This window comes from Ranitomeya imitator, chromosome 6 (genome assembly GCF_032444005.1).
Source record: "Ranitomeya imitator isolate aRanImi1 chromosome 6, aRanImi1.pri, whole genome shotgun sequence".
In the NCBI taxonomy this organism is placed as follows: Eukaryota; Metazoa; Chordata; class Amphibia; order Anura; family Dendrobatidae; genus Ranitomeya; species Ranitomeya imitator.
Genome location: NC_091287.1, coordinates 123,428,140 through 123,456,029, shown reverse-complemented (window position 1 = coordinate 123,456,029; position 27,890 = coordinate 123,428,140). Strand labels below are relative to the sequence as shown.

The 27,890-nt window shown below is 44.3% G+C and overlaps 1 protein-coding gene across 1 annotated transcript in view; it reads left to right on the top strand.

Annotated features, from left to right (window-relative positions):
- Positions 1-27,890, top strand: part of ENTPD3 (ectonucleoside triphosphate diphosphohydrolase 3) — an 87,428-nt gene that overhangs the window by 25,424 nt on the left and 34,114 nt on the right. The window contains exons 2-3 of the mRNA XM_069730049.1: positions 2,968-3,101; positions 22,049-22,166. Coding sequence (XP_069586150.1) covers positions 2,976-3,101; positions 22,049-22,166 — 244 coding nt within the window. The 5' untranslated portion in view covers positions 2,968-2,975. The remainder of the gene's footprint in view (positions 1-2,967; positions 3,102-22,048; positions 22,167-27,890) is intronic.

Below are 27,890 nucleotides of genomic sequence, written 5' to 3'. Positions count from 1 at the left end.
TGACCCATATGTTACAGTATACCAGAGAGTCTATAGGTCTCTATGGGAGAAGAAAAAGGTAGATCAAAAAAACAACTCATATTCTCTATTTAAGCCATTGGGTTCTAAAGTCTGAAGAGTATGAATCCAATAGGCTTCTTTCTCCTTAAGTTTCAAGATCCTGTTACCCCCTCGTCTAGCAATCGGTATGTTGTCAATAACCTGATATCGAAGCTGCGAAATATTGTGGTTGTGTGAAGTAAAGTGGGCTGGGATGGGCAACATTAACTTTTTACACCGAATGGTTGATTTATGTTGGGATATGCGGTCCCGGATATGCTGAGTGGTTTCACCAACATATCCGAGACCGCAGGGACACTTAATCAGATAGATAACATATGTAGAATCACAGTTATAGTAATTGCGAATAGGAAAACGTTTCCCAGATCTCGGATGAGTAAAAGTGTCCCCCTTACTAATGTTGGAACACTGTAAACAATGCAAACAGGGGAATGTTCCCTTTTGAGTCCAGCCCAAAACAGTTTGTCTTATCTCTTTTCTCGCACTCCCTACATCAGCCGATACCAAAAGGTTACGTAAATTGGGTGGTTTCTTGTGGCACATCAGTGGAGGAGAGAGGAATTCTGGAATATCAGGATATGATAGACCCAATAAAGGCCAATGTTTATGTATGATCCTATGAAATAATGAGAGAAAAACGCTGAAAGAAGTGACATGCTCTATGTAAAAAAAAAAAAATGCAGCAAAGCACAAAATACTGATGACAAAAAAACCATTGTGTGTGCATGAAATTTCTGAAATATCATAGGCTTTGCTGGTACTGTAAAAAGCAGCTGAAAATTAGCATAAAATGCAGCAATAAAAGCCCTGTGTGAACTTACCCTTACAATTTAAAACATAATAATGCAGGGTGATTCACTCGCTACTTTACCCGGAAAAATACAAAGGTATGGACAGTCCAAATTTCAGTACGGTCGACCATCTCTTTTAGAAGTTTCAGCAATTTTTCCAGGTATATAAACGAGTGACTCACCCTGTATGTGATTTGGCACAATAAAGGCCAAAGTGTGAGAAATGTTCACATTACATAAGAATTAAAAGGCGCTCCTTTAGCAAATTTACACATATAGTCCCTATAAGAAAAACAAACTTAAAAAATGGAGAGTGATTAATCTACAGGTGATACTATTGCCCAGTGACATCATTCACACTCACTTTCATATCATCACTTATTTCTCCTTTGCTTATTTTTAGTATTAATGATAAGGTTTCCGAGTTCTAGCCAAGCACAATAAGCCTTGATTCCAGGAATAGCTTTGGCAGGAATTTACTCACAAAATTCTCTTAAAAGAAGGTTATGACCTTGAGTAAAATTATCATAAAATGTTATTTCAGATCATACCAATGATGTTTGTGATCATATAATAAACTAATGTTGTTTCAGATTATTGTGGTATTTTAACACTAAAGGGGTTGTTTGGGCGTACAGTATTAAACCCTTTACGACCTTGAACATATAAGTACAGTACGTCATAGGTCTTTTTTTTCACACTTTGACATTTTTTTTTTCACCGCTTAAAGAAAGAATCTATACATGTTTGGTATCTGCGTACTCGTAACAACTCGGAGAATCATAATGGCAGTGGGGGTGCCAGTTGTTGGACCTCCACTGACCTAGATCATCAGTACTGTATGCATGAGCAACCCCTTCAAAGTGTATTTCAGTCTAAAATATGCTTTACCTAGCCAATGAATACTGACAAATATTGGACTGCAGCAGGTCTGACTGATACAATCCTCCTGCTGCATGACCAGTTGTGCAGAATTTATGCATATTCTGGTACATGGGCCTACAATGTCATTATTTTGAAAGTCGATAGATTTTTTTTCCCTTTTATTCTGTATGCATTACCCATGAATGAGCATTCTGCTTGTTTGTCGGGTGATTGCACTGGCATTTTTATACAGTCCAGCAATCCGACAATCGAGAAGGAGCATTCTTACAGATTCTTGTTCCCTATAGGTATGTGTCCACAGTCAGTAAACGCTGCGGATTGGACGCTGCGTAAAGCCTCAGCGTCCAATCTGCAGCGGCCAGATGTTACAGCATAGAGGAGTGGATTTTATGAAATCCCATCTCCACTATGTGTGCAGGGACGCCTCTGGCAGACCTGCATATATGCACATGCGACGCGTCTTTCTAGACTGCAGCATTTCAATTTATCTTGCGGAGATGCTCAGACTCCGCAAGATAAATATCACAGTCCAATGTATAGGATGCGGCGATTCCGCATGGTTCAATGAACACATGTGGAATCACCACGCGTACAAAAGACGGCAGCGCTGGACGGAGGGGACATGTGCGGCTTCCAAAGCGCTGCAAATACTGAACATGGAAACATGCCCTAAATGTTAGCTTATTCATATGACATAGGGATATGGACACGTTTAGTATCTGCAGAAGATTTTTTTGCTGCAAAAAACAGAATGTTGGCAGGAAAAATGGTGTAAAGTACACATTTTTTGCTGTGTCTGGTCCCGAGTGCCGGCGGCAATGCCGGGAATTAATGTGAGAGACTCACGCAAGTTTCTTGCATTGCACTCGCAAGTGTGACACTGGCCTTAAGCTCATACTTTTCCTACCATTAGTCATCTCGTTACCATTACAGACATGATGATAATTGATAGCACCTCCATATACCATGTATAGCACACAATCACATTCATAATAGGCAGTAATTGCAGCGCTTCTTCACTTCGCAATGACCTATGCACACACTATAGAAATATATAGAAGTATGCCAGACTCGTTGACATCTTTAGTAGAGTTTTCTATTGATGGCTACTGTTAATGTGGCTTTGTCAAACTTTTCTGTAAATGTTCAGTGAACACGGATGCCTGTCATGTCCAATATACATAATGTACAACCAAGAGCCGTGTCTCATTGGAATATCCTATTCTTGCAGGAGCTGGGATGCCTTCTAAGGTGAAGATTCCTCTCGTTATTTCCATTTTGTTTCTCTTGATCAGCGTATCTGTTATCATTGCAATTGCTTACGTTCAGATTCACCATGAACGGTCACTTTCTCCTGGTTTAAAGGTACATAATATATGGAAATACATAATATCGCCTTATTCTTCTCAGTTTATTTTGGTTTGAATCAGTTTTATTTCAAACTAAATTTGATTTGTTTTTGTGTTCCTAAAAAAAAAAATTGTCGAGCAATGAATAATGAAATATGTTTAAAAATAAATCCTCATTTACATATTTGGAAATTTATTGAAGATTCTTGTTTGAAAAAGTCCTGTCACCTCTCCTTATAGAAATACCAAGAGTACATTTATAAATATTTTACATAGTTGTATTATTTATGAAATAACAGTCCTGTGGCATCTATATTTTAGAAATCTGATTTGTGCAGGTCCACTTTTATTCCTGCAAAATTATGTATAAATTGACAACTGGGTGCTGCCCTTCACAATCTGACATTGTGCAATCAGTGTGGACATTGTCACTTTAAATGAACATACCCCACTGACAATGGTATTCTACCCCATAAAAAGTGAGCAGTTATGTTTAGATTCTAAATTACATTTACAAAGATTATTCCAGCTATCTAAATTGTAATCTGGGGTGTTCTTTATGCAAATATCAAACACACAATTCATTATTAGCAGGTATTTTATAAATAAAAATAAAATGGGAAACTGCTGCTTAGATTACTATTAAAGGGAATCTGTCACCTGGTTTTTTCTATCTCATCTGAGAGCAGCATGATGTAGGAAAAGAGACCCTGATTTCAACGATGTATCACTTAGTTTGTTGGGGTCAGCAATTTTTACACAAAGTTCCTAGATGTAGCTTGTAGCAGAGCTCCAAAGCTGCCTCCACCTACACCACAGCTCTCTATGTACATTGTCTATTGACAATAAGCTGCTAATAAGAGGAGGGGGCGTGGTTGGACCAGGGCACATTAAGCATCAATCCTGGCAGTGATGATCTCCTGATGATAAAACGTTCATTATATGTAAACAATAGCACATGGCCTAATAAGTGACACATCACTAAAATGTGTCTCAACCCCTACATTATGCTGTCCTCAGATTACATAGTAAAAACTTGCTGACAGATTCCCTTTAATCCTCAGTGTGAAAGCTGTCGGGTGACCTGGGACCAGGGGCTCCATCCTTGTCTCTAACACTAGGAGGCGCCCTAGCTCGCTCTACTCCCCGGGACACTTCTGAAGGTGAAGGTGCTGGGGCCTCCACCCTTGCTTTATCTCCTGAGTTAACCCTCCATCTGTTCTTTACCCCCACCCAGGGAAGAGGGGTGCTACTGTGCACTGTAGTACATCTACCCAACAAAAAAGGCAACACAAACAAGGGTTAACAGAAAACTCCTGGCATACAAAATATTCACTCACATATAACAGAGGAATGCACCGGGGCGTGAAGGATGGGAAATAAATCAAAATAGAGAAGGATAGGGAATTACCATGCATACAAACCAAGCAACAGTCACTGATAACTCCTCCAACTCTCCTCATATGAACTCCTCTCCCTCCATTAGCCATGCAGCAAATGCTAGCTCTGACAATGGTTTGTAATACAGCCCAGATGATAAAGGGAAAAGGAGTGGCTAACCGAGCTCAGCTGTGAACACAGGGATTTCCAACATGGCTGATTAACCCCTGTTCTGCCAGAAGAAATAAACACATTTAAAATGAAGGAGAAGTGCTTGTTCTCAGCGCCGGAGTAGGAGCAATCAGAAGCTGCGGTCTTCTAGCTCCACACTGTCACAGTAACCCTGTGACAAAAGCTCAAAATTGTATAAACATCAATTACGTTTCCCTTAATGTTACGCCGGCAACTCGCACACCTCCTAAGTGCCACGCTACTTACTGTGTGTTACGCTCCGCTCCAGCCTGTACCTGACCATCGCTTGGAGATGCTTGATGCCTCTCTTCCAACTCTGGTGTTGTAGGTCATAGAGAGTCATGCCTGTACTCTGCAGGAATTTGTATCCATTCAGTCCTGCAGATATCGGCATCCGGCCTATCACCTGCCAGCAGATATTTTCTTTGACTACACCCTCCATTCCTTGCCTGAACTTTGGTTCCTGTTTCTGTCTGTCTCCAAGATTCAGTTAGGCTATGTTCACACGTTGCTTTATTTGCTGCCCCAAAAACTTGATCTCTTGGCAGCAAGAAAACGTGCAGACAAAAGCAGATTTTGCGGGCTTTTTTGCTGCTTTTCTTGCTGTTTTTTTTTTATTTAGAATCCCAAATTAGCTTTGCTTCCACCATACAAGCATGAACCATGCAAGTTGTTAGGCCACCAATGCAAGACATATGTGAAACCATGAAACATTTGAGAAAAAAAAGAGCAAATTGATCAAATTATTTAATTATTTAGTCAAGCGCCGGCCGTAAAGCAGAGCCAGAGCACAGCGGTGACGTCACCGTTGTGCTCTGCTTTACGGCCGGCGCTGACACAGTCAGTGCAGTGCGGGAAGCTGACGGCGGGGGACGTGACAGACATCAGAATGTAAGTATGTACAGTTTTTTTTTTTTTAACTTTTACAATGGTAACCAGGGTAAACATCGGGTTACTAAGCGCGGCCCTGCACTTAGTAACCCGATGTTTACCCTGGTTACCCGGGTGCTGCAGGGGGACTTCGGCATCGTTGAAGACAGTTTCAACGATGCCGAAGTCGTTCCCCTGATCGTTGGTCGCTGGAGAGAGCTGTCTGTGTGACAGCTCCCCAGCGACCACACAACGACTTACCAACGATCACGGCCAGGTCGTATCGCTGGTCGTGATCGTTGGTAAGTCGTTTAGTGTAACGGTACCTTTACACATCACTAATTGAATTACATTGTACTACATTACATTTGTAGTAATTCCTACTGCCATTCTCAGGTGACGAGACCAAGATATTTTGGTTTAACTTGAGAAAATCACAAACATAAATATGTTTCACATCATGCTGTACCTGCTTTTTTACTTAAAACGCAGCAAAAACTGACGGCAACAGTTTTTTGCTGTGTTTCTGCTACTTTTTTGTTTTACGCATTGCTTTATATGGGTGAAAAAGCTGCAAAACGCTGAAAGCAGTGACATGCTGCAGTTTTATAAAAGCAGCCGTTTTCCAATTCAGTCAAGAAAAAAAACGTGTGTGCATGAGATTTCTGAACTCTCATAGCTTTTGTTGGTACTGTAAAAAGTAGCTTTTAATTAGCATTTTAAAAAAAGCTGAAAAACGCAGCAAAAATGCAATGTGTGAACTTAGCCTTAGCGTGTTTTCTCATCTTTTCTTCCCTGCTCCTGACCCAGCTCATTTACCTGTTTTGCTTGACCTCTCCACTCCTAACCTTGACTTTGTTTAGTGATCCTTTGCTGCCTGCCCCAATCTCAGACCATCTGACCACACATTGTCTCACCGACCTGTACTCCATATCCGAGTCTCTGGAGCTCTGGTTAGCTGCTGCAGATCAGGGGACTGCCCTGGAGTGGTACCTGATGTCTACCGGCGGCTCAGCCTATCCTCACCATCTGAGGATCTGGTGAATACCACCAGGTAGACACTTAGTCACACCCCTCCACGGTTAGCCTTGCCCGTGGTGCAGTGGGTCCACACCCACTAGCATTACACTTAAATTGGTGTAGGGCTCTTTTATTTCTACTACCCGTCTTCCATACTGGATTATGGGTTATAAAGTAGTACAAGAATGTATTTCCCATTGCATATATAACATATCACATAATGCTGAACAGAGATTGTCACCTGTGATATTAATTCTTTGCCCCATGGGGCTCACAATATGAATTGATATGTGAAACACACTATGGACAATGCCAATACATTTTGAAAATAAGTGGACAATCTAGAAAAATATATACAAAACTGCGAGAACTCAATGTACATGTGACATTGCGTCATAGCAACAAAGGACCCCAGAGCTAACCAGGCTACAGGCATCATCAATACTGCAATCCTTTCCATTGCAGTTTCTTGATGTCTTTCTACCTAAAAATACAATGGCTGTAATCTGTAGGATTGTAGAACGCATGGAAATATTTACCCGTCATTCATCTCTACATGGGCAGGGCCTTTATTTGTGGATGCTTATATACATTTGGAAAACAAACTACAAAAATGCTGTAAAACTTTTGTTTATACAGTGTTTAGAAAGTTGATATTCAAGCAGTCATAGTAACGGGTACTCCCAAAATTAAATGTTTGGATTATTATTACATCATCCAATCACACTGATTTTCTAAATATTGTTTTCATCCAAGATGAAGTTTGGTGTATATAGCAACATAACAGATCGTGACTTGTTTCTTTTCCCATAAGATTTGATCTATTTGAATCCATGTCAGCTTTTAAAAGTCACACAGAAGTCTGAAAAACATTTTAGTGTGACATTATGCTGTAATACATTATTTGCAGGGACACAGTTCATAAAAACTGAAATCCATTGGTCCAGGAAGTAGCAACAATGCTTCAGAATAATTTATGTCTGTTGTTGCTAATTGGAAGTGCTCTGTAAATATGGCTGTAGGCAGCTAGTATTAAAGGTTTATACATTACTTGCTAAAATGAGGCCCAATGTGGTGTTACAATAGAAGAAAACAAGTCTATACTCACCAGGTGTCCTGTCTTGATGTTACAATTAGAGATGAGCAAATATGTTCGGAAAACGATTGTCAAACAAATTCGGCACGAATATGGTACTTTCGGATTCGTGATCGGTAACACAACCGTTTTTCTTAAAATCTGAAAAAGTCGGTAACATTCAGTAAAAGATAGAATAAAAGCCGCTAATTCATGTGCTGCGTTCAGTAAAATCACAGCATGACATGTTAGAATAGTGTAGATAGAATATGTTACTGCTACGACCGCAGACGCCTCCACGTCGCCAAACATAACGACGTGGGGCGAGCGTCCCTAGTGGGAACAGAATGTCAGATACAGACAATTTTTAAAATGAACTTTCGTTCGTGAGAAAACCCCTTTAATGTGACCGACTTCCTCTGCCTGTAGACACGTTGCACATCTGCCGCCGGGATCAGCCGAATGATTTACTGCGCCTGTGCGGAATTTGTGCAGGCGCAGTAAATTAGACCACCACCATCTTTGTGCAGACAGATAGCGGCAGTCACATTCAAACTGTGCATGCGCTCCTCCTGTACAAAGATGGCGGCGGTCAGTGAATCATTCGGCTGATCCTGGCAGCGGCGTGTTCGCGATTGTGTTCGGTTGGTGGTATTGCTCAAGAGGCTGCGTATGGCGTATACAGTGTGTGTGCGGTGTGTACGGCATATACAGTGAGTGTGTGTGGTGCGTATGACGTATACAGTGTGTGTGGTACGATGGTGTTCCGCTGGTGGTACTGCGCAAGAGGCTGGTACCACCAGCAGTTTCCATATTGAGACACCCATCACTTGGGTATCCCAATATGAAAATCGGTGAACTTCCACCGCTTGGAATTCTAGGATCCGGACACATCTGGATGGAACAGGATGTGGAGACAATACAAGGTAAGTACCGTATATACTACTAGATATATAATATATATATATATATATATATATATAAAATGTCAGTGACACATATATATATAAGTGGAACAGCACAACAAAATACAAAATGGGGGCAACAAGTCTTTTCAGCAATGCATCCAATACTTGTCCAAGTCCATAATATGAAAAAAAGAAGGCAGCACTCCAAATTTCGGCTCATTGTGAGCCGAAATGTTGCCACGCCATGTTGGTTTGAAATAAATCCACCTACCATTTGGAAATTTGGAGTGCTGCCTTCCTTTTTTCATACTATATATGTATAGATACAGATATACAGTGTGTGTGTGTATATATGTGTGTATATGTATATATATATATATATATATATATATATATATATATATATATATTAGTATATATAATAGAGTTCACCGGGAGAATTTCACTGCGGTGAATTTCAACTGTGGTGAAATCGCCTCTGCACCGTGCGAATTTCTCACTGTGATAGCGGGGACTTCACAGAGGGCACCGCAGTTCAGCCAGGCTGGGATCGCAGCCTCAGTGAAGTTACCACTAGTCACGGAGGCTGCGCTCACAGCAGTTCAGTTACCAGTGGTTCTCAGCCTGGATGGTTGCACTTGGCACTGCGCAGGTTGAAAACTATTTCTCTCCCAGATATGGATTATGGCATGGGACAGAACAACAGACAGGTATGGTATATTGTTGTTTTATTATTTTAGTTTTATTACAGGAGAACGAGGGCTTCAGTGGAATTAGGCGAGGTTGTAAGTATGGTTTAATTAAGATTATTGTGTCATTTTTTTAATTAAAGGACTTTATTCTTGATGTGTGCGTTTTTATACAATGTGACTATGGGGTTAGTAACGGGGGCATCTTATTGATGTCTCTCCATTACTAACCTTGGGGCTTTATGTCACCTGACAATACAAAGGTGACATCAACCCTACAAATATGAACCTCACTTGCCACTGCTACAGGGCAAGACGGAAGAGCCGAGCAACGCTCCAAAATTGGCGCATCTAATAGATGTGCCTTTTCTGGGCAGTTGCGTGCTGCTATTTTTAGGCTGGGGGGCAAATATCCATGGCCCCTTACCAGCCTGAGAATACCAGCCCCCAGCTGATTGCTTTAGCAAGGCTGGTTGTCAAAAATGGGGGACCCCACGCCGTTTTTTTAAAATTTATTTAAATAATTAAAAATAAGCCATGGGTATCCCTATATTTTTGATGGCCAACCTTGATGAAGCTAACAGCTGAGAGTTTCAGCCCCCAGCAATGAGTTTTGCCTGGCTGGTTATTAAAAATACAGGGGAAGCCACTGAGGTTTTTTTTTAATTATTTATTTACAGCGCAGAAGCGGTTGATGAATATTCCCATCCACTGCTCATGCTCTCACTGTTATTAGCTGCACCAAGTGTCTGCTGATGGGAGTTGTAGTCCCATCAGCTGACCCCAATGACCGGAGGTAAACTTTATACCTCCGACCACAGCTAAGCACCCACACAGTCTTCTGACAGTGTGGGAACCGTGGCTCTCTGACCGGCGGGGATGTTTTTCACTGCCGATCAGAAGCGCTACATCGGTGTTTCCCACGCTGTCACACAGCTTGGGAATACAGGCTTTTGTGCTGTGTATGTTCGGCTATATTCACCGATTTTAATGAACGATTAAATCTGTGAATATTGCAAATACAGTGATCGTGAGCCGAACCGAATATTGAAATATTTGTTCATCTCTAGTTACAATATAACGAAGTATCAGCAGTTGTCAGTGTTTTCAGTGTAACATTTTTAACATGGGAATGATGACAAATGACCTCATATACTCTCATAAAGATCAAATTGATTTCAGCAGAGTCATTGATGTGCAAGTATGTAATTAAAGATGGGGTTTATAAAAGGAAACCTGACAGCTGATACATGATACCCTTTCTAGAAGTAGCATGTATCAGACACTGGCTGGATGATGTCTGCCAGGTATGTTGGACAGAAGGGTCCTGGTGGCTTCTCCCTGTCTTCTCCCCTTAAGAGACTCGTCACTCCAGGGCAGTGGATATACATATGTAAATATAAAAATCATACACATATGTATATACACAAACCATACACATAAGTACACTGATGAGCAAAAGGTTAACAATGTTATGAACTTTTGACTTTCAGTCTCCATATCTCACCATCGATCACTGCTTCCTACATGAGACTACCATCATTTTATAGACAATCTTCTTGGCTATCTCATACATAAATTTGACTTGCAACATATGATTAGTTATGCAGATTCTTGTCATATCACTGCATTGTTACTGTTTTATTCCTGGTGGTGGAAAAATCTTTTTATTACTGAATACTACAAAATAGAACCTGTTCTTGCATTCCCTAATAGATCAGTGTGTTATTAGGTTAATTCCCAAGCAAAAATGTACTGATTCCAATCAAGGAGCAGCCATGAAGAAGATTTTCCAAGAAAACAGAAACTGCATCATCAAGCTCATCGATAGTAGTCTCTTGGCCAAGAAAATTGCCAAACTGCATCATGTGAGTGGCATGACAGTTGGAAGAATACAAAATGAAGTCCGTCCATCCATTCAGAAGCCAAGAGGTGGACATTCAGGCAAAATATCGTAGTCAACAAACTGACTCATCTCAAGGTCTGTAAGTTCTGCCATGACAAACACGGCAGTGGAGGTGGCTCATATGCTTTGTAATAATGAGATCACAGACACCCATGCAAGCTCCGTACATTGCATGTTACATAAGTCTGGAATGGTGGTCCGGAAAAGGGTATTAATCCTCAAATTCAATAACATCATAAGAAACATTGGCTCGAGTTTGCAAAAAAGTACAAGTGGACGGCAGAAGATTGGAAACGGATGATTTGGACAAATGAGACACAAAGTCAATAAATGAGGCTCTGATGGGTGCAATTGGGCCCAGAAGAAACAAGGAAAAAAGGGGCTAATGGACTGAAAAATTGAAGGAACTGCCAAGTTTGGTGGAGGAAGCCTGATGATATAGGGTTGTTTCACAGCCAAAGACATTGGATAATTGACCAGGATCAATCGTTGTCTTGATGCTGAGCTATATGTGAGTATCCTATAAGACAAACTACTTTATACACTTGAGTACTTTGAGTATGAAAAGGACAACATAGTGTTCCATCAGGACAATGACCCAAAGCATACGTTGATTGAAGAAGAAATGGTTCAATGACAAGGATGTAGAGGTGCTGAATTGGCCCACACAGTCCCCACCCAGACTGGAGTAAGGTTTGTGCACCTGGGGAGGATAGGCAGGAGAATGTAAGTAGGCTGTGGTCAGAAAGAGGGACAGTTTAGTTAGAGAGGTTAAATCGGGAACAGAGGCTGGTGAAGATGAAGTCCAGAGTGTGATCATCCTTGTGAATGGCTGCAGAAGACCATTGAGTAAGGCTGAAGGAGGAAGTGAGAAAAGCTTCGACACAGCTGAGTAGGATGTGTCAATTTGAATGTTAAAGTCACCCATGATGATAGCAGGGATGTCTGCAGAAAGGAAATTATGTAGCCAGGTAGTGAAGTGGTCAAAGAAGGTGGTGGCAGGCCCTGGGAGGCTGTAAATGACAGCCTGTTGGAGGTTGGAGGGGGAGTAGATGCACACAGAGTGTACCTATAAATTTAGATTATACTTAGGGGTGCACACATGTGTGGTGTCACACGCATTCAGCAAAGCATCGCATTAGCTAAGCATCAAGCTAAAGGCAGTTACTCCATGGCCGTTAGTCAGGGCAGGAGTCAGGTAACCCACACTCTGCTCTCCCTTTTAGCCATGTGCTTTATTTCTATCCTCTTGTGTTCCCTTGCCATCCACATTCACCCCACCATCCCCCCATCACAACTCATACACATCATCCCCTCGATAATTCCCTCTCGCATGTACAGATCCATGCACTTCTCACCATCTTGCCCAAACACACTGCACAAAAAAAACTTCGTACAATTTGAAAAACTTCTTGCTTTTTACCTTCCTACTCCTACTGATTTTGGGGACATCTCCCCCCACCCCCGGTCCACCATCCCCCAGCCTCAACCGCTACCCTACCTCCTATCAAAACCATACTAACCTTATTAATATTACTTGCACTCCCTCATCTCTCTCTTTCAATTGTGCCCTTTGGAATCCACGGTCTGTATGTAACAAGATTCCTTTCCTGCACAACTACTTTCTGAACAACTCTCTAAATCTGTTGGCCCTCACTGAAACCTGGATCCAGGACTCTGACATTTTTCATGGTGTCTTACAATTCTCCCATTCCCCGAGACCCACAAACAGACCTGGTGGTGGAGTCGGCATACTCCAGTCCCCACAATGCACTTTCCAGGTCGTCCCCCCAGTTCCGTCACTCTCATTCCCTTCTTTTGAGGTCCACACCATCAGGCTCTTTCGTCCTCTCTCCCTCAGAGTCATATATCGGCCCCCAGGCTCACCCAACCACTTCCTGGACCGTTTCTCAGCCTGGTTGCCGCACTTTATGTCCTCAGAACTCCCAACCCTTATCCTGGGAGACTTCAATATCCCCATCAACAGCCCCACTTCCACATCTGCGTCCCAGCTTCTATCACTAACCACTTCTCTCGGGCTCTGACAGCTCTCAACCTCTGAGACACACAAGGATGGTAACATCCTTGACCTTGTCTTTGTTCGGCTCTGTTCAATCTCCTACCTAAATAAATCACCGCTTCCCCTCTCTGACCACAACATTCTCTCCTTCACGCTCACAAATCCTCGCCCACCCCAGCACACTCCTACCTACCATTCAGTCAGAAATCTACAAGCCATTAACCCTCATACACTTTCAGACTCAACACTCATCACTGTCCCCAATCTCCTCTCTTTCCTGTCCTGATCTGGCTGTACACCACTACAATGGCACTCTCAGAAGCACCCTGGACCAAGTAGTGCCCCTCACCCTCAGAACCTCCAAACACAGAGTGAAACAGCCCTGGCTCACATCGCAAACTCGATTTCTCCAGCGATTCTCTAGGTGTGCTGAATGCTTATGGAGGAAAGCTCGCACACCCGAAGACTTCATCCACTTCAAATTTATGTTAAAAACCTATAACTTTGCCCTTCACCTCGCCAAACAGACCTACTACACCACCCTAATCTCATCACTATCCAACAACCCCAAGAAACTTTTTGACACCTTTCACTCCCTCCTCAGGCCAAAAGCACAAGCCCCTATCAGACATTTTTGCTGATGACCTGGCCTCCCACTTTATAGATAAAATAGATAACATCTGTTAGGAAATCCGCTCCCAACCACCAAGTTCAGTGACTCCTATCCCTCCCTGCATTTCCCCTGGCTCACTCTCCACATTTGATCCCATCACAGAAGAAGTCTCCAGGCTCCTCTCTTCTTCTCGTCTGACTATATGCACTACTGACCCCATTCCCTCTCATCTTCTCCAGTCTCTCTCTCCAGTCGTCACAACTCACCTAACTACAATCTTTAATCTCTCCCTCTCCCCAGGCATTTTCCCATCCTCCTTCAAATACGCTATCATTACTCCATTATTAAAGAAACCCTCTCTCGATCCATCCTGCACAAATAACTACAGACCCATCTCCAATCTCCCCTTCATCTCTAAACTCTTGGAGCACCTATCATACCGCTGCTGCCGCCTCCCCTGCCTTGTCATACTTACCCGTCTTCGGCGTCCCGGCACGCCTCTCCCTCTGCAGCGTCCTTCCCTCCGCACTTGCTCCCGGCCTCTGCTTCCCGAGCGCGCGCGCATACCAGGTTCAGTGCTGCGCGCGCGCAATCCTGATCTTCTGTTGGCGCTCCTCTTCGTCTCCTCTTTGGTCCTGGAGGACTAGTACCCGGAAGTCAGCACTCCTTATTGTCCTCTCTATGGTTCTGGAGGACTGGTTTCCGGAAGCGCTCCACTGCCTAGGTATTTATACTGCTTCCTGCCGTCCCTCTGTGCCTGGTTATCATTTGTTCCTTCATGTGCTCCTGGCCACCCCTGGTCTCTGTGAGTTCGTCTCCCTCTGACTTAGGGTTAATCCTGTCTTTCCAGTACCTTGCCAGCATCTGTGTTCCCTCAGTGCCTCCATCAGTCCCTGCACTCCTGCAGTTCACCCGTCAGTCCCTGCAATTCCTCCGTCAGTCCCTGTTCTGCTGCAGTACACCCGTCAGTCCCTGCATCTCTGCTATACCTCCGTCAGTCCCTGTGTCACTCCTTTACCTCCGTCAGTCCCTGTGTCACTGCTTTACCTCTGTCAGTCCCTGTCTCTCTGCATTGCTTCGGCACGGTCTGTGTTTCTGCAGTGTTCCCGTTATACTCTCCTGTGGTCCTACTATCTCCGCCTCTTCTTGGTCTTCTCCCATCTTTTTCCTCCAGCTGCCGTGGCGATAGTCCCTCATGGGCCTGCCCCTAACTCTCCCTGTATAGGGGGAGGTCTATCTGGTCAGCTCACCCGTGGGGGGTTCGTCATCTCTGTCTAGAGGGTCCACTTCCCGTTTTCCCTCTTTGAATCATCACAGCGCCTAGTCTACTTCCGCCTTACTCGTTACCTCACCACTCACTCCCTCCTAGACCCTTCACAGTCCGGCTTCCACTCCCTACATTTAACAGAAACTGCACTCATCAAAGTGACCAATGACCTTCTGACAGCAAAATGTAATGGTGACCACTCTCTGCTCATTCTTCTCGACCTTGCTGCAGCCTTCAACACTGACAACCATCTCCTACTCTCTAGGCTCCAGTCACTAGGCATTAAGGACATTGCTCTCTCCTGGTTCTCTTCCTACCCTTCTAATCGCTCCTTTAGTGTTTTGTTTGCTGGCTCCTCTTCATCTCCTCTTCCTCTCGCTGTCGGGGTCCCTCAGGGCTCAGTCCTTGGCCCCCTTCTCTTCTCTCTCTACACGGCCCCAATTTGATAGACCATCAGCAGATTTGGCTTTCAGTACCATCTTTGCGCTGATGACACACAACTATACACGTCATCCACTGACCTTACCACCGCTGTACTACAGAACGCCAGTGACTGTCTGTCCGCAGTCTCCAACATCACGTCAGCTCTCTATCTGAAACTCAACCTCTCCAAAACTGAACAACTTCTGCTCCCGCCATCTACCAACCTCCCTAAATCCTAACATTTCCCTCTCCGTGGGTGGCACCATAATAACACCCCGGCAGCAGGCGCGCTGCGTCTGGGTGTTATGTTTGACTCAGATCTCTCCTTCACATCCCATCCCATTACTTATGACTGTTGTGTTTGAAACTGTTAAACTGTAAAGTGCTGTGGAATATATTAATAATAATAATAATTTTTTATTTATATAGCGCCAACATATTCTGCAGGACTTTACAATTAAGCGGGGACATGTACAGACAATAAATTCAATATAAGTTAAGACAATTCAAACAATGACATTAGGAGTGAGGTCCCTGCTCGCAAGCTTACAATCTACAAGGAAATGGGGGGGGGGGCACAATAGGTGAAAAGTGCTTATTTCAGGTCTGGCAATTATAATAAATAGGGATTTTCATATGAAGCTGCATGATCCGGTCATCAGCCTGTGTGTTTAAGTGCAATAGTCAAGTATCAAGTGCAGTTATCGTGTGCATGGAGGGTGTGGAGACCGATGAATAGTAGGGTGCAGATTCACATGCAGATAATATTTGGAAGGAGGGAACAGGACAAAGTTAGTTTACTGAGTAGTTGATGTGGTAGGCTTGTTTGAAGAGATGGGTTTTTAACGCGCACTTGAATAGGTCGGGGCAAGGTATCAGTCTGATTGTCTGGGGAAGTGCATTTCAGAGAGCTGGCGCAGCACGAGAGAAGTCTTGGAGATGGAGGTGCGAGGTTCGGATTACGGGGGATGTTAGTCTTAGGTCATTTGTAGAACGGAGGGCACGTGTAGGGTGATAGACGGAGATGAGAGAGGAGATATAAGGCGGTGCAGAACTGTGGAGGGCTTTGTGGGTGAGAGAGATGAGTTTATACTGGCGCTATATAAAGATTATTATTATATTATTATTACCTCAAAAGAAAGAGTACCGGAGGGTGGCAGTGGGATTTCTGTAAAGGAGCACTTATCTGACAGGATAAAACCAACTCCTCCGCCATGGTTGCTGCTGGGATGGGGGATGTGGGAAAGGTGGAATCCATCATACGAAAGTGCAGCTCGAGAAGCTGTGTTAGAGGGGGTGAGCCAGATTTTTGGTGTTGGCAAGAAAGGAAAGTTTGTTAGTAATGAAAAGATCACAGATGTATGAAAGTTTGTTACAGGACTAATGATTGCAACACGGGCCCCAGGACTCTGGAGGGGCCAACGCTGAAGCGGTCTCGGGTGCCCAGATTCCAGCGTGTGGACTACGGCAGATCTTCGGCTGCTGCAGCTGCTGTGGGTGCAGCTGTAGAGAGTGTAGGGAGAGATCAGGAAATCCAGTGTTGTACTCGTGCACTTCTTCCTCTTCTTCATCTTTCTTCATTGTTCAAATAAAGTTACTTTTCCCTGTTGGACAACGGCCGCCTTTCCGGATTCTTATTCAAAACCAGGGATTCAAGCTTCAGGAGGCTAATTTGCATATTCCAGGTGCCTTCTGGGAGAAGCGAAGTCTCCCTAAGCTAGAAGATCGTTGGGTACAGCCGGGACCAGCTGCTTCGAAAGCATCACCAAACCAGGGATTCAAGCTTCAGGAGGCTAATTTGCATATTCCAGGTGCCTTCTTGGAGAAGCGAAGTCTCCCTAAGCTAGAAGATCGTTGGGTACAGCCGGGACCAGCTGCTTCGAAAGCATCACCAAATTTTTGCCTGTAGGACATTATTGCAAGAGAGCTTGGCTGAGTAGATTACACAAGAAGGAAAACACACAGCAAGTCAGCAGGATCTAGGAGCAACATGGCAGATGTGACAACCTACATGGTGAGCTGCAGCATGTGCTACATGTTCACAGATCGACCAGAAGAAGAATCCAATTTCACCTGTCAGAAGTGTAGACTAGTGGCCCTTTTAGAAGAAAAGGTGCGGGGTCTGGAAGAAAGAATAGCAACCTTGAAACTCATCAAAGAGAATGAAGACTTTCTAGACAGAACAGAAGCATCTCTACTGGTCACAGAAGGTGCAAAAAGTGTCAGAGAACCTCCAAAAGCAGATGAGTGGAAGCATGTGACCAAAAGAAGCAAGAAGACCATGGAGAAATCACCAACCACACAACTGAAGAACCGATATCAAATCTTTGTAGAGGATGAAGATGGCACACCTAAGAATGAAGCAATACCAGCAAGCAAAAAAGAAAAGGGCACACAGCAACAAGTGACAGCAAAAAGTACAGCCAAGAAGCAACGAAGAGTGGTGGTGGTGGGAGACTCACTACTGAGAGGCACCGAAGCAGCCATCTGCAGACCGGACATAACTGCAAGAGAAGTATGCTGCCTTCCAGGTGCGATGATCAAGGATGTGACCGATAGGATACCAAAGCTCTTCAGCTCCAAGGACGTCCACCCATTTCTTCTGATACATGTTGGCACCAATGACACGGCAAGGAAGGACCTACCGACAATCTGCAAGGACTTTGAAGAGTTGGGGAAGAAAGTAAAGGAACTGGATGCACAGGTAGTTTTTTCTTCTATCCTTCCAGTAGACGGGCATGGCACCAGGAGATGGAACAGGATCCTTGATGCAAACAACTGGCTAAGACGATGGTGCAGACAACAAGGATTTGGATTCCTGGACCACGGTGTGAATTACTGGTATGATGGACTCCTCGCCAGAGACGGACTACACCTCAACAAACCTGGGAAACACACATTCGCCAGAAGACTCGCTACACTCATCAGGAGGGCGTTAAACTAGAAGAAGAGGGGACGGGAAGAAAAACATTAGACTCGAACAAAGACGACCCAGGAAAACATACTCAGAAGGGAGGTAAGAACATTTCTAAAACAATCCACAGTGAGGAGATTGGAACAAAACAAAATCCTCTAAACTGCATGCTCGCAAACGCCAGAAGCCTGACAAACAAGATGGAAGAACTAGAAGCAGAAATATCTACAGGTAACTTTGACATAGTGGGAATAACCGAGACATGGTTAGATGAAAGCTATGACTGGGCAGTTAACTTACAGGGTTACAGTCTGTTTAGAAAGGATCGTAAAAATCGGAGAGGAGGAGGGGTTTGTCTCTATGTAAAGTCTTGTCTAAAGTCCACTTTAAGGGAGGATATTAGCGAAGGGAATGAGGATGTCGAGTCCATATGGGTTGAAATTCATGGAGGGAAAAATGGTAACAAAATTCTCATTGGGGTCTGTTACAAACCCCCAAATATAACAGAAAGCATGGAAAGTCTACTTCTAAAGCAGATAGGTGAAGCTGCAACCCATAATGAGGTCCTGGTTATGGGGGACTTTAACTACCCGGATATTAACTGGGAAACAGAAACCTGTGAAACCCATAAAGGCAACAGGTTTCTGCTAATAACCAAGAAAAATTATCTTTCACAATTGGTGCAGAATCCAACCAGAGGAGCAGCACTTTTAGACCTAATACTATCTAATAGACCTGACAGAATAACAAATCTGCAGGTGGTTGGGCATTTAGGAAATAGCGACCACAATATTGTGCAGTTTCACCTGTCTTTCACTAGGGGGACTTGTCAGGGAGTCACAAAAACATTGAACTTTAGGAAGGCAAAGTTTGAACAGCTTAGAGATGCCCTTAATCTGGTAGACTGGGACAATATCCTCAGAAATGAGAATACAGATAATAAATGGGAAATGTTTAAGAACATCCTAAATAGGCAGTGTAAGCGGTTTATACCTTGTGGGCATAAAAGGACTAGAAATAGGAAAAACCCAATGTGGCTAAACAAAGAAGTAAGACAGGCAATTAACAGTAAAAAGAAAGCATTTGCACTACTAAAGCAGGATGGCACCATTGAAGCTCTAAAAAACTATAGGGAGAAAAATACTTTATCTAAAAAACTAATTAAAGCTGCCAAAAAGGAAACAGAGAAGCACATTGCTAAGGAGAGTAAAACTAATCCCAAACTGTTCTTCAACTATATCAATAGTAAAAGAATAAAAACTGAAAATGTAGGCCCCTTAAAAAATAGTGAGGAAAGAATGGTTGTAGATGACGAGGAAAAAGCTAACATATTAAACACCTTCTTCTCCACGGTATTCACGGTGGAAAATGAAATGCTAGGTGAAATCCCAAGAAACAATGAAAACCCTATATTAAGGGTCACCAATCTAACCCAAGAAGAGGTGCGAAACCGGCTAAATAAGATTAAAATAGATAAATCTCCGGGTCCGGATGGCATACACCCACGAGTACTAAGAGAACTAAGTAATGTAATAGATAAACCATTATTTCTTATTTTTAGTGACTCTATAGCGACAGGGTCTGTTCCGCAGGACTGGCGCATAGCAAATGTGGTGCCAATATTCAAAAAGGGCTCTAAAAGTGAACCTGGAAATTATAGGCCAGTAAGTCTAACCTCTATTGTTGGTAAAATATTTGAAGGGTTTCTGAGGGATGTTATTCTGGATTATCTCAATGAGAATAACTGTTTAACTCCATATCAGCATGGGTTTATGAGAAATCGCTCCTGTCAAACCAATCTAATCAGTTTTTATGAAGAGGTAAGCTATAGACTGGACCACGGTGAGTCATTGGACGTGGTATATCTCGATTTTTCCAAAGCGTTTGATACTGTGCCGCACAAGAGGTTGGTACACAAAATGAGAATGCTTGGTCTGGGGGAAAATGTGTGTAAATGGGTTAGTAACTGGCTTAGTGATAGAAAGCAGAGGGTGGTTATAAATGGTATAGTCTCTAACTGGGTCGCTGTGACCAGTGGGGTACCGCAGGGGTCAGTATTGGGACCTGTTCTCTTCAACATATTCATTAATGATCTGGTAGAAGGTTTACACAGTAAAATATCGATATTTGCAGATGATACAAAACTATGTAAAGCAGTTAATACAAGAGAAGATAGTATTCTGCTACAGATGGATCTGGATAAGTTGGAAACTTGGGCTGAAAGGTGGCAGATGAGGTTTAACAATGATAAATGTAAGGTTATACACATGGGAAGAGTGAATCAATATCACCATTACACACTGAACGGGAAACCACTGGGTAAATCTGACAGGGAGAAGGACTTGGGGATCCTAGTTAATGATAAACTTACCTGGAGCAGCCAGTGCCAGGCAGCAGCTGCCAAGGCAAACAGGATCATGGGGTGCATTAAAAGAGGTCTGGATACACATGATGAGAGCATTATACTGCCTCTGTACAAATCCCTAGTTAGACCGCACATGGAGTACTGTGTCCAGTTTTGGGCACCGGTGCTCAGGAAGGATATAATGGAACTAGAGAGAGTACAAAGGAGGGCAACAAAATTAATAAAGGGGATGGGAGAACTACAATACCCAGATAGATTAGCGAAACTAGGATTATTTAGTCTAGAAAAAAGACGACTGAGGGGCGATCTAATAACCATGTATAAGTATATAAGGGGACAATACAAATATCTCGCTGAGGATCTGTTTATACCAAGGAAGGTGACGGGCACAAGGGGGCATTCTTTGCGTCTGGAGGAGAGAAGGTTTTTCCACCAACATAGAAGAGGATTCTTTACTGTTAGGGCAGTGAGAATCTGGAATTGCTTGCCTGAGGAGGTGGTGATGGCGAACTCAGTCGAGGGGTTCAAGAGAGGCCTGGATGTCTTCCTGGAGCAGAACAATATTGTATCATACAATTATTAGGTTCTGTAGAAGGACGTAGATCTGGGTATTTATTATAATGGAATATAGGCTGAACTGGATGGACAAATGTCTTTTTTCGGCCTTACTAACTATGTTACTATGTTACTATGTTATTCGTCTGGACCGCTGTGACCAGAGGAGAAAGTAATTTGTAGGGAAAGAACTGTGTTGGTTCCATCTGTCTATGTGCTAGGGAACGGGGGTGCTCACTGATGGTGTGCTCAGTGGACTCTGCTGGGGAACTGTGCCTTTTAAATAGCTCAACCACAAATACCCCCCCGGTCGCCCTTGTTACACAGGCATAAAATCTGCCCCTGTAAAAGGATATGTATAGAACATGTCTCACCTGCCACATTTATATACTACTTAAAATGATGCAGGCAGACATTTCTATTGGTAGCAACTCAGCATGAAAGACATTTTTCATTTTAAAAAAATCACTTGATACCTCATTGTACATTTGGCTAATACCAGAAAGTCAACAAGTTGATTAAGACTCTTGTAATCCATCATATTCTCGTTAATAATATAGTGCCCATGTCCAGCATTACGTAATCAATTATTAGCAGCTGGCCTCGGACAAAGTCCTACATAATAGTTCAGAAAAAACGAAATTATTATTTTTGGTTTCATGTACCTCATAAAAAGATCAAACTGAACTGTACATAATAAATTATTAATTATTATGACCCATTCATATATTATTAATCATCAAATGTGTCTGTTCTGTGTGTACAGTATGGCATAGTGCTGGACGCTGGATCTTCTAGGACCACAGTATATGTGTATCAATGGCCTGCAGAAAAAGAGAACAATACTGGAGTAGTAAGCCAGTCCTTCAAATGCAACGTTAATGGTAAGAAAGTAATTATATTCTCAATTTCTAAATTGCTTATATCATATAATGAGAATCTAAAGTCCCAGGGAGATTTACATTAATCAAATGAAATTGGCTAAAGTTAACATTGACTCAAAATTGGCTTTGTAATACTTGTCCTTGAAGGCAGAACAGACTGCTCAGTATGCCATCCAGTTGGCAAATTACATGTTAGCAGAGGAAATTCTTAAGAATTTCATTTAAAATCTTCTGCATTAAAGTATGTGTGTGGGGGGTGAAGTGGGATAATACCAAATACACAGTAGACCTACCAAAACTTGAACAGATTTAAATTTAAAATGGTTGTACACTTCTGGAAAACCCTTTATTAATGGCCCCATGGTGCTACATAAATAAAATAAAAATTATACTCACCTTCCAGACTAACACCACTCCTCTACTCCTAAGGGCTCTTTTACACGTCCATGTCTCTGGTACGAGTGGTGACAGTTTTCATACGTACCAGAGACACTTACACATGTAGACCCATTCAAATGAATGGGTCTGTGCACATGTCAGTGTGTTTCCACGGACCGTGTGTCTATGAGCAAAACACACTGACATGTCAGTTTTTTTACCGGCAATATGTCCCGCACAGGTGCACACGGATGACACACTGGGATGTCATTCGCAGGGCTGCCACTAGGAATTTCGGGGCCTCATACTGGCAACATTTTCGGGGCCTCCTTGAGACTCCAGCCAGGCTCCACCCCAATCACACGAACTTTCCACAGTCCCATTGCCTTCTCTTGGAAAAACTCCACTTCTGCACCACGTCCTCACCAATCACACATTACCAGTTCCCATCACCAGATCACATACATAGCCAGTAGCTTTTGTATACTATTTTGGCCGGGCTCTACTCTACTGTAACTTATTAAACATTTGTTAAAATATCCAATACAATTTAGGTATATTGTTAATTGTTTTTCAATTTTTAAAATAACCAATAATACCACATTCAAGGGACAAATACCACCGACCATGACCAGACACCATATTACCACCACATAGTGACCTATAATACCACATACAAGGAACAAAGACCGCCACACCATGACCAGACCACATATTGCCACAACACAGTGACCGATTACTACAATACTGATCATCAATAAAACACAATACTAATATCACCATAAGTGTCATTATACACAGGAGATCTGTGCTTAGTATACAGTGTCAGTGTACAGGTAATACAGGGATCACTGGTGACCTTGTACACAGGAGCTCTGTATTATAGTGTCAGTGTACTAGTAATACAGGGATCACCGGTGGACAGTGTACAGATAATACAGTGATCACCAGTGACATTATACACAGGAGATCTGTATGTAACATACAGTGTATACTATGTGTGTACATGTAATACACTGACTCACCACTGACGTCTCGAGATGGTCTTCCATCTTTACTTTTCATCTTCATCCAGCACAGACCGCCATCACTTCTTCCACCCAGGACTCATCTCTGCAGGAAATAACACCGTTATCTAGAGCACTGCTTGCAGAACATATCACTTAATTTTTCCCGACTTCTACACCACACCAGATGAAGAAAAAAAGGTGACATAGTGTCACTCGGTAGAGTAATAGGACCCCCTTCATTGAAAACAGTATCCTCCAGTAATAATATCCCTTAATTAGCCTCTAAAGTAATTATATTTCCCATCCTGGCCCCCTTCTCATTCTTGGCTCCAGCCATGTTCTCCCATCCTGCCCCCATATGAGCTCCCCTCCTGCCTCCATATGAGCTCCAATCCTGCCCCCATATGAGCTCCCATCCTGCCCCCATATGAGCTCCCCTCCTGCCTCCATATGAGCTCCAATCCTGCCTCCATATGAGCTCCCATCCTGCCCCATATGAGCTCCCATCCTTGCCCCATATGAGCTCCCATCCTGCCCCATTTGAGCTCCCATCACGCCCCACATGGGTTCCCATACTGTCCCATATGATCTTCTATTCTGCCCCATATGAGCTCCCATCCTGCTACCATATGAGCTCCCCATCCTGCCCCATATGAGCTCCCATTCTGCCCCATGAGCTCCCATCCTGCCCCCATATGAGCTCTCATCCTGCCCCCATATGAGCTCCCTTCCTGCCCCATATGAGCTCCCATCCTGCCCCACATGGGTTCCCATCCTGCCCCATATGAGCTCCTATTCTGCCCCATATGAGCTCCCATCCTGCTGCCATATGAGCTCCCCCATCCTGCCCCCTTTTGAGCTCCCATCTTGCCGCATATGAGCTTCCATCCTGCCCCATATGAGCTCCCATCCTGCCCCCATATGAGCTCCCATCCTGCCACATATGAGCTCCCATCCTGCTCCCATATGAGCTCCTATCCTACCCCATGTGAGCTACCATCCTGCTCCCATATGAGCTCCCATCCTGTCCCCATATGAGCTCCCATCCTGCCTCCATATGAGCGCCCATCCTGCCCCATATGAGCTCCCATCCTGCCCCCATATGAGCTCACATCCTGCCCCCATATGAGCTCTCTGAGCTCTCATCTTGCCCCATATGAGCTCTCTGAGCTCTCATCCTGCCCCCATATGAGCTCCCAACCTGCTCCCATGAGCTCCCATTCTGCCCCATATGAGCTCCCATCCTGCCCCACATGGTTTCCCATCCTGCCCCATATGAGCTCCTATTCTGCCCCATATGAGCTCTCATCCTGCTGCCATGAGCTCCCCCATCCTGCCGCATATGAGCTCCCATCCTGCCCCATATGAGCTCCCATCCTGCCCCCATATGAGCTCATATCCTGCCCCATATGAGCTCCCATCCTGCCCCATATAAGCTCCCATCCTGGCCCATATGATCTTCCATCCTGCCCCACATGGGTTCCCATCCTGCCCCATATGAGCTCCTATTCTGCCCCATATGAGCTTCCATCCTGCTGCCATATGAGCTCCCCCATCCTGCCCCCATATGAGCCCCCATCCTGCCCCCATATGAGCTCCCATCCTGCCCTATATGAGCTCCCATCCTGCCCTATATGAGCTCCCATCCTGCCCCATATGAGCTCCCATCCTGCCCCATATGAGCTCCCATCCTGCCCCATATGAGCTCCCATCCTGCTGTCATATGAGCTCCTCCATCCTGCCCCCATATGAGCTCCCTTTCTGCCCCCATATGAGTTGTCATCCTGCCCCCATATGAGCTGTCATCCTGCCCCCATATGAGCTCCCATCCTGCCCCAAATGAGCTCCCATTCTGCCCCATATGAGCTCCCATTCTGCCCCATATGAGCTCCCATCCTGCCCCCATATGAGCTCCCATCCTGCCCCATATGAGCTCTCATCCTGCCCCATATGAGCTCCCATCCTGTGGCTTTCAATACAAAAAGATGAGCTCCCATCCTGCCCCATATGAGCTCCCATCCTGCCCCATATGAGCGCCCATCCTGTGGCTTTCAGTACATAAAAAAAGTTTTTAAAAAATTCTTCTTACCTGGCCATGGCCCAGGGGTGCCCTCTCCCTCATTTATTTGAGGTGCGGATGCGCCGACGCATGAGTGACATCATACGCTGGCGACGTGTGCGCCGATGTCAGCTGCTGGCCTGTGATTGGCTGGCAGCTGGTAACTATTTCTGTGCAGAAATCCGGCGGCTTTCTTTTCCACAATATATTGCAACTGAATGTGCTTCATCAGATGCACATTTAGTTGAAAATTGCAGGCCAGGAAACCAGATTGCGGCACCACTTCTTGATGGTTCAGGCAACTGCCTGTTATTTTTACAAGCAGTGTCACTGAACCGGTGAGAGCCCCCTGAATCCCACCACTCCAGTCAGTGTCTTAGGGTGTTCCCATGATCAGTAAACACTGGTATTTGGAAGCTGCGTACATCCACCATGTCCGACCCGCAGCGTCCAGATGTTACAGCATAGTGGATGGGATTTCATGAAATCCCATCTTTACTATGCGTTCACGGACACCTCCAGCTTCCCTGCGTATACGCACATGCGGCGCGTCTTTCCAGATGCAGCATGTCAATTTAGCTTGTGGAGACGCTCCATCTCTGCAAGATTAATATCACCGTCCAATATATTGGACGTGGTGATTCCACATGGTTCAATGAAGACAGGCTGAATCACCGGCGTTCAAAAGTTGGCAGCGCTTTGGACGGAGCGGACATGTGCTGCGCCAAAGCACTGCTGGTTTCTGCCTGTGGAAACATACCCTTAGTAAATGCTGTAGAATGGACCCTGTGTACAACAGCGGCGTCCAACCCGCAGCGGCCAGATGTTACAGCATAGTGGATGGTATTTCAAGAATTATGTCCACTATGTGTGCAGTGGCAGCTGCAGCTTCCCTGCGGAGACGTACATGCAGCGCGTCTTTCCAGACAGCAGCATGTCAATTTATCTTGCGGAGATGCTCAGTCTCTGCAAGATAAATATCCCCGTACATTGTATTGGATGTGGTGATTCCGCACGGTTCAATGAACACATGCGGAATCACAGCACGTACAAAAGTCGGCTGTGCTTTTGACGGAGCAGACATGTGCTGCGTTCAAAGCGCTGCCGGTTACTGACCATGGGAACATACCCAAATATATATATGTAAACTTCTCACCTGTGTCTTGCCTCTCTGTTGTGTTTTCTGGCTCTCTTCTTACATCTTTTCTCTCTCCCGCTCTGATTTTTATATTTCCTTTCTGCCTTCTTCTCCCTGCTTGTCTGTGGCTCCACTCCTGACATTTAGCAGCACCCCTCCATGGCTCTTCACAGTGTGGGAGCTGTGACGCTGCTGGAGGGGAGGGATCCGATGCTTCTGCTGCTGACTGCCAGTGCGGGGATGAGTAGTGTCAGTCACAGAGTGTGTGACTGTGTGCCCCTGCTACACTGCAGCCGGCAACTCTCTGCACAAGTTCTCACTATGCAGAGAGGGAAGGAGCAGAGAATGAGTGCACACAGCTGCGCTGATACCCGGCTTTCCAGCACACTGGCTTAGTACCAGGTGAGCAGAAGTGAGGGGCCCGCTTGGTGCCCCTCTCTGCTCACCGGGCCCCATACACAAGTAAGGGCAGTAATGCCTTGATGGCGGCCCTGGTCATTCGTGTTACACATCCCGGCGCCAGAGAATCAGTGGTACAGTAAGCACTTCGCCGACGCCGGGTGCTGAAGACATCTCTCATCATTTTCCTCTGCTCTGCCGGCGATCAGCACAAGCAGGAGAGAATGATGAGTTATATTCTAGTGATAACAATGACAGCGGGCAGCAGCTGATGGGACTATAACTCCCATCATCCTATACCTACTGCCGCTAATAACCGTGACAGCAGGAGGGGCTGATGGGAGTATTCATCATCCGCCGCCTGGGCTATAAATAAATAAATAAAAACTCAGGCATGAGTTTTCTCCTGTATTTTCTGTAACCAGCCAGACAAAACTGACAGCTGGGGGCTGTCAGCTTCAGGAAGGCTGGTAATCAAGAATAGAGGGGTCCCCACGTTTTTTTTAAAATGATTTAAATAAATAGTTACAAAAAACAGCGTGGAGTCCCCCACATTTTTGACAACCAGCCTTTCTAAAGCTGACAGCTGGGTGCTGGTATTCTCAGGCTGGTAAAGGGTCCTAATTCCACTGAATCCCTCGTCTCCGGTAATAAAACAAAAATAAAAAACAATATTCCACACCTGGCCATCATTCAGTCTGGCAGGTGGTTAGTCCATCTTCAGGTGGGATGTTAGAATA